At 62.0% G+C, this 7,632-nt stretch overlaps 1 protein-coding gene across 2 annotated transcripts in view; it reads right to left on the bottom strand.

The window, feature by feature from the left end:
* Positions 1–2,807: 2,807 nt before the first annotated feature.
* The window catches only part of LOC115497553 (uncharacterized), a 29,069-nt gene continuing 24,244 nt past the window's right edge, over positions 2,808–7,632 (bottom strand). Inside the window, exons 7-11 of one of the 2 annotated variants that reach the window (XM_030286563.4) lie at positions 7,308–7,468; positions 6,189–6,356; positions 5,131–5,308; positions 4,551–4,899; positions 2,808–4,450 (exon numbers count right to left, since the gene is read on the bottom strand). In XM_030286563.4, coding sequence (XP_030142423.4) covers positions 3,976–4,450; positions 4,551–4,899; positions 5,131–5,308; positions 6,189–6,356; positions 7,308–7,468 — 1,331 coding nt within the window. In that variant the 3' untranslated portion in view covers positions 2,808–3,975. The remainder of the gene's footprint in view (positions 4,451–4,550; positions 4,900–5,130; positions 5,309–6,188; positions 6,357–7,307; positions 7,469–7,632) is intronic. The other variant, XM_072936535.1, reaches the window with a different exon arrangement.

The following is a 7,632-nucleotide window of genomic DNA, read 5'->3' as shown; positions in this document are numbered from 1 at the left end:
TCGCAACGTGAACAAAGCTGATTTCGTTCTTCTTTTTATCAATGCTTTTTCCTTGCGGATCCTCCCTTCCTGGAAGTGGGAGATGCAGCTTCCCCCGCGCGCCGGCCGTGTAATCAGCAGGAATGGCCATATCCTGGCTGGGAAGCGAGCTGTGAAACGCTGTCGCCCGCAGTGATTTATGAGCCCGTGGCAGCGGCCAGCGGCGGGGCTGGCTCGGGGACAAGGTGCCAGGGCGCGTGCAATATCCACGTATTCTTTCTGCTCCTCGCCGGGTCCCCGGGGAGCCGCCGGAGGAAGTTAATGGATTAGACACACACGTTCCACTTGATTTTTATTTTTTATTGCCATGTCTTTCCAAATGCCTTTAGCAGATGTAGGAGCACAATGGAGTCGGGCGATGAGCATCCCGGCCGGGCGGGCAGCGGGGCAGCAGCCAGGCTGGAAAGGTCAATGGGGAGAGTGCTTGCGTGGGGACAGCAGGACAGCCTGTCCTGGCGGGTACAGTCCTGCCCCACCGGGGCCGTGCTGGGCACTGGCTCCTGCTGCGGGCAGCCGGGGTAAGCGGATTGCAGCCGGAGGCCGCACAGCCCCTTGGCCGCAGGGTCACGGCCGTGGCGGGTCTCTCGGGATGTCCTTCCCTGGGGGCTCACGCCTGTGGAAGTGGATGGTTCCACCACCAGGCTCACACTTCTGCCACATTATGCAATCTTCACCCGATACTGGGAATATGAAATAATTATTCCAAGTGATCAGATTTTAATTATGCAACACAGAGGATGATTATTGTACACCAAATTGGTGCCGAGTGCTTAGTTATGTATATGCCAAATTTAGTCTATACTATTATACCCAGTGGGTGGCCGTAGACAATCAGGAAGTAATTAGTTTTGCTGGAGGTTGTTCGCCTGCCTGGTTCGCTGTGCTGTCTGGGGAGCGTCTTGCTGCGCTCCGTGAATACCGCGGGCTCCGAGTTCAATACCGTCTTTTTGTGACAAGCTAATAAGCTGTCTGCATGGCGGCCTGTAATTAGCGCTGTCGATATTCATTTGGAAGCGGAGACCGCGCTGAGCAGCTCCGCCGACGGCGCTTCCCTTTGTCGCTGGGCTCGGGGCTGGTCCCCCCTCGCCGCCCGCCCGGGAGGGCGATGGGTGTGCGGGGATGGGGATGGGGATGGGGAACGGAGGCGCTCGTGTGTGAGCAGCACCCTCGGGTCCCCGCTGAGCAGAGCACTTCAGCACCACAGGGTGCTGAGCCCCGGAGAGCAACACAGCCCCTCACCCACTCCTGTGTCACCCCGGCCTTGTCCTCCGCGAGGGAGCTGCCACTGGCCCCAGGTGTGGGATGTCCCCAGGGCTCTGTCCTGGAGGGCTGAGCTGGCATGGGGTGCAGTGTCAGGGGGACGGGGACGTGGAGGGGGCTTGGGCTGGGGTGGCCACCCCCTCCCCAGAGTCGTGGGCACTCAGGGAGCCCTGAGCATCACTGGGGTGTGCCGAGGAGCTGCATGTTTGCACCTTTCCAGGCAGCCTGATCCTGTGGGATCTGGGCCCTTCTGTGCAAGTCTCACATGCAGAATTCCGTATGGGCCTGGGGCTACATGAGCTGGGAGATCACTGGAACATCACCCCTCCGAATAGTGTTTGCAGCTGGTCAGTGTTGTGGGGGCACGAGGAAGCGTCCACTTCTGTTGGAATGGTCTGGATCTGCCGGGTGGGAATTGTCTGAAGTATGGAGCAACTTTTACCTCTGTTACACAAAGGAAACTTTCCTCCTCTTTCTGTCGGAGATGCTCACTCCATTGAGATGATTGGCATACTGGAGAGCTGAGAAACTAAATTGTTTATACACTAATGAATAGAAGCTTGATTGCAAGATCCTGTTTGGAAAATTATAGTGCTGAATTGAAGCCGTACAATTACATCCAAAATGCTGCATATTCATTTCATCTGCTTTGCATAGAGATTAACAAGCGAGCCCTAAAGCAGACTCTGAAATTAAAGCTAACACCAGATTTAGTCACAGGTTACAAACTAAATGGCATTGTTTGATGGATATGAATCTTTACCACCTGCCTGCCTGATGATTGCTAGCAGCTTAGCAGACAGCAAAGGAAAAAGTTTCTTCCCATGAAGGAAGCATAATAAAGCTCTGGGCTGGAAGTGCCCCCTCCCCACGCAGGCAGCCCCCCGGCAGATGTCTACAGTGGGCCTGGGGAAGGGGCTCCCTGCTCCCCACTCTGCCATGCTGTAGGCTGCACCCCTTCCATGGAGGGATGGAGAGTGGCCCTGAGACCCCACAGAGGTTCTGGGTGCTGGGCCCCTCCATTTGGCCCTCCCATCCTGCACGGGGGAACAATCTCACAGGGTCCTTGTCCCTCCTGGAGTCTCTGGGCTGAATTGCCCCTGGATTTCCTTCCTCACCTTGCAAGGGTCAGGAGTCTGCAGAGGGCAGGGGTCTCTTGCCTGTCCTGGCTGCAGGCAGCCCTTGGGGTCCCAGTGCTCTGGCATGCCAGCGGTCACATCCCATCCGGCTTCGCCATCTGCATTCTCCCGCCCTCCATCCTTTGTGCTGTGGCCAGGATTTATTTCAGCAGGAGAAACGGGACCAGGAAAGAGCAAAAGGAGTGTGTGGGAAGTAGGCCCTGCCTAGTGGTGCCCATCCTGGCAGGGGCTGCTCAGGGAGCAGCTCAGGGGCTCAGCCATCATTCCCAGCAGGAATCTCTCCTCTTTGGGAATACCCGGGAGTTCCCAGTCCACCCCACAGGCTCGGGACCCCGTGTGCATGGGCCCCGTGGGGCAGAGACACGGCACTGGCTCTGCAAATCTGTTTATTTTTTCTTTAAAAGTCCATTACCAAACTGCAGTGTCCTATGGAGGGGCTGGGCTGCTGCTACCACACTACGGGACAGCCCAGCCGAGCTTTACACCCCCGGCCCGGTCCCCAGCCCCCTCCCGGCTCTGGGTGCGTGTCCTGTCCCCCACCTCCCTGCAGGAGCAGCACCATGCCAGGGACAGGCAGCACGGCTGCTCCAAGTCTCCTTTTCTGCTTGACACTTCCCAGTTCGACTCTCCGACACTTTCCCAACACCCTCTGACAAACAACCAAGGTGGGTGAGCATCACCCCGCTTCTTCCTTAAACCTTAGCTCCTCCCAGGACACTCACATTTCTGAGACCAAACCCAAACCACACCGTAACACCCTAAAATCAGCACAAGGAGCAGCCTCCTGCCTGCAGTCACCAGCAGCTCGGGGGGCACGAGAGGGCTCTCTGCCCTGACCCCAAGACATGGGGTGCGCCCTTCTTTAGGGGGTCACCCCCACTGCTGCAGGCTCCCAGGGCCAGCCCTGCACCCATCAGGGGCCTCAGAGCGGTGGCCCAGCCTGTGTGGGCAGTGGGTGCTGGGAGTGGGAAAAGGCACCTATGGAGGCAGTGGTGGCTTCACTGTATGGGGACACAGTGGTGGGGCTGCTGTCCCCAAAGCAGGGCTGGGCACAGCATGGGGCTGCTGGGCACTGGCAGCTCTGCACAGACCCAGCGTGGTGGCAGTCTGGGACACACCCTGGGGAGCCGGGCAGTGAGTGTCACCATGGCTGTGCTGCGTGGCCCTGCTCAGGCTGCCATGGGTGGCAGCTGATGAACCAGAACAGCCTCTTGTCCCCCAGCGCTGCGCCGGGCCCTGCCCAGGACTTCCACCCTTCAGCTCCCTGGGAATTCTCTGCTGCGAGCATCCCTGGCTGTGTGAGCAGGGACAGGATGGCAGTGTGACAGCAGTGTGAGCTGGTGCAGACTGAGGCAGGGCTGGCCAGTCCCATCCTGTGGGGTGGCCCTGTAGGTGGTGGGGGAAGCTATTATGTGGGACAGGGACAGTAAAGGGACCTGTCTCATAGCCTGGGCACAGGCACCCCCAGTCCCAGCGCAGGGTTGTGGACGGAGCTGCTGGGGCTGCCAGCCACCAGCTACCACCAACTATGGCCCCACTAAGAGGGGACTCTGCTGGGCCCCAGAGCAGTGTCCAGCTCATCTTCAGAGAAGCTGATGTGCAAGCAGGTGTCGTCTGCAGGGGAGAAGGGCAGGGAGCTGTCCGTGGGGCTGCCCAGGGCCACTAACTCCTTGGCCAGAGTCTCGCTGGCTGTTGGGTCATGGATGCTGGCCAAGGGGGACATTGGCCCACTCTCTCCAGTCCTGTCCTTGCCCAGAGTGTGCTGGCAGGCCCCAGCAGGGCCAGGCTCCATGCTGGAGGCAGCGCTCCTTGCAGGAGTCCTTGCCTCAGGGTCCAAGAGGGTGAGGGAGCTGGCAGTGATGCTGGTGAGGCTGGAGATGCTGGCACTGGGTAGGCTCAGGTGGGCAATGCTCTCGGGCTTCACCTCCACTTCCAGGCTTGGGGAGGTCTTGCTTGACCTTTTGCGTAGGATGGGTGGTGGTGGGTTGAGCTTGGGAATGGGCGGCTGCCGCCTGCGGAGGGAAAGCAGAGAGGAGGCGATGGGCAAGTACTTCCCTGCAGCACCCGGGGTGTCCCCCTGCAGCTGGCAGGAGCAGGGGTGGCACACTCTACCTGTCCTCGTCCCCTCTGGCCATGTCGTCCGCCTTGTGCCGGCCGCTGCCGTTGGGCAGAGCGAAGTCGCTGACCTCGGAGCCCTCCACGCGCCGGCCGAGCCCATCCTGCCCCTCCAGACACTCGTCCCCCTCCTTGCTGCCGCGGCGGTGGCTGCCCCTGTCCAGGCTGACGAGGTTGAGGTAGGAGTCCCTGGGGCCCAGGGAAGGCAGCGAGCCGGGGGCCACTGGGCTGCCCAGGATGCTGGCGGGGGTGGAGGTGGACGGCAGGTGGACGTCCAGGCTGTAGTGGTTCTTCAGGTTCAGGGAGAGGGACTGGGCCAGGGACAGGTTTTGCAAGGAGTGGTCAACTGTAGAGATGGACAAGGGGCACGTGAAAAACTGAGGATCTCCAAACCAGCTGCTTCCCTGCACTGTGAGGGATGCAGAAATGCCCCAGACCCCCAGAGCCTGCTGGGATGGTACTGGGAGCAGTCCAGTTGTTTCCTGTGACTGCAAGAAATGCAGTGATTATCCAGAGGGATGGAGCTGGGGGCATGCCAGCACCCAAACAACCCCAGTGAGTGTGTCACTGTCCTCACCCGGCTGCCAATGCTCATCCCGGTGTTCCTCCCGGGCCTCCAGCACCGTGAGCTGCCGCACCAGCAGCGACACGTGCTGCAGCAGGTCGCGGTTGGTCAGCAGGAGCTGTCGCACCCGGGCCTGCGCCTCGATCCGCGCCGCTGTCTCGGCCGCCAGTTGGTCCTTCAGCAGCTGCACCTGCGAGACGGGCCGGGATGGTTCGGGCCGGGATGGTTCGGGCCGGGATGATGCGGGACGGGATGGTTCGGGACGGGATGGTGCGGGCCGGGATGATGCGGGCCGGGATGGTTCGGGCCGGGATGGTGCGGACCGGGATGGTTCGGGACGGGATGGTTCGGGCCGGGATGATGCGGGCCGGGATGGTGCGGACCGGGCGATGCGGGACCGGGATGATGCGGGCCGGGATGGTGCGGGCCGGGATGGTTCGGGCCGGGATGATGCGGGCCGGGATGGTTCGGGCCGGGATGATGCGGGCCCGGGCGATGCGGGACCGGAGGCGCATCCCCGGGAGCGCTCGGTACCGGCGGCGCCACAGCGCCCCCTGCCGGCCCCGCCGCGTCCCCCCGAGCGGTCCCCGAGCCGGTCCCGCCGCGGGCGGGGATGCGGCGGCGTCCCGGGGGGGTCTGGAGTGTCCTGCTGTTCCCCGGTAACGAGAAACGCGTAGGGGATGTGCCCAGCCTTGAGGCACCGCGCTCCCCGCTCTGATGCTGGACTGGGGGTGGGATGGTTTCCAAAAACGGGATGAGATGGGGTGAAAGGGGAATCGGGGGCTTTACCCGGCCCTGCAACACTCCCAGAGCAGCCCGGGGCTGTGTGAGCAGCCAGCTCCGTGTCTGGGGGAGCTCAGCTGTGCTGCAAGCGATGCTGCACGTGGCGCTGAAAGCAATGCTGCGAGCTGGGCTGCAAGCGATGCTGCGAGCTCTGCTGAGAGCTGTGCGACCGGGAATGCTGCCAGCGCTGCTGCGAGGGCCCGGCCCGCTCCCACCTGCCCGGCTGGATGCTGGCCCGGGGGGAGGAGAAGGGCTGGTGCCGCCTGAAGGGAGGGCAGGACGTGTACCTGGGCCACAGCCACCTGCGTCTGCTGCTGCTGCTGGAGGAGCTGCTGCTGGAGCAGCTGGAGGCAGTGCTGGGAGGCCAGCGGGGTGATGGAGGCCGAGGAGCAGGGGCTGCTCGGGCTGAGCAGCTGCTGGGAGCTGGCCAGGTGGAGGGAGAAGTTTTCGGCATCCTGGGCACAAAGAAATGGGCGGGTGAGTGCATTGACTGGCTCAGGCTGGGATGTGGGTTTTGGTTCCCCACAGTGCTGACCCCAGCTCGGGGCACCCAGGGCGTGTTGAGGGGCAGCCTGGGGCTGTCAGCTCTGCACATCTGTGGGATCCCCAGGACAGTGTTTCAGAGAGGCTTCTCCCAGAGAGCTGGCAGAGCTGCCTTGGCTGTGTCTGGGGAGGGAGAGTCCCCCGGGCTCCGAGGAAGGACACAGCAGGGAGTGACCCAAACACTCCACACCTTTCCGTGCCTGGAGCATTTGCCAGCGCCTGCGGCCACTGCCCTTCCTGCTGCTGCCCTCCTGTGCTTGGGCAGTGCCAGAAGGAATGCAGGAAAGCCCGGCCTTTCCAGGCACAAAAACGAATCCCATGGATTCGGGGAGTGCCTGTCAGTGCAGCTGTTTCCAGGCAGGCCCTGTGAGCGTTGCTGGTGTGTGAGCTGAAGCGATGCCATTCAGGCCTCTGGGAAGCGCTCCCAGAGCTCTGTGGAGCACCCATTCATTAAGGTGAACGTGCCATGGGTGCCTGCGCTGCCAGGGCTGGGCCTCCTGGGGACATTGCTCCCTGGACATTGCTCCCTGGGCCTGGAGCACGAGGGGAGCCAGGGATCACTGCCAGGGCAAGCAACTGCTGCAGGGCAGCGCTGAGGGCACGGAAATCCAGCCTGGGTGGGGTGAGAAGCCTGTTCAGCCATGCGCCACAGCCCCCAGCCCTGCCTCTCGCCTCAACCCCCACCCCAGCACTGGTCACTTGCTGTGGGTGAAATGGGAGCTGAGCAGGGAGCCAGGAGGGAGGGCTGCAATGGGGTCTCCATGAAAGCACCTCCAAATCAAGCCATGATACAGTGACCCCAAGCAGAGGGCCCTGAGCAGCAGGAGAGCACATGAACCGTTCTCCAGCCCACCCCCCATTACCTGGCCATTCTTTTCCTTCGAGGCTTGCCCAGATTTCAGCATGCTGAGGTCCCCCCTAGCACCTGGCAGCTCTCTGGGTCCCCTCTCGGACACGCAGATGCCACCAGGATCGATGCCAACCTCGTCCACATCCGTGATCTTGGAGCCCTTTATCTGGTGAACTTCAAACAAGATGGACACGTGAATCTGAGCCTCCCTTCCCTGCCAGGGCTGCAGGCAGAGCGGGGGCCCTGTGCGGGGCTGGGAGCTGGGGGAAGCTCAGGGATGAGGGCCAGGACCTGCTCCAAGTCTCAGCAGTCTGTGAAGGGGCAGGAGGGAGGGAATG

This window comes from Taeniopygia guttata, chromosome 17 (assembly GCF_048771995.1).
Source record: "Taeniopygia guttata chromosome 17, bTaeGut7.mat, whole genome shotgun sequence".
Classification (NCBI taxonomy): Eukaryota; Metazoa; Chordata; class Aves; order Passeriformes; family Estrildidae; genus Taeniopygia; species Taeniopygia guttata.
The sequence above is the reverse complement of the archived record's forward strand: the minus strand, read 5'-3'. Positions and strand labels throughout refer to the sequence as shown.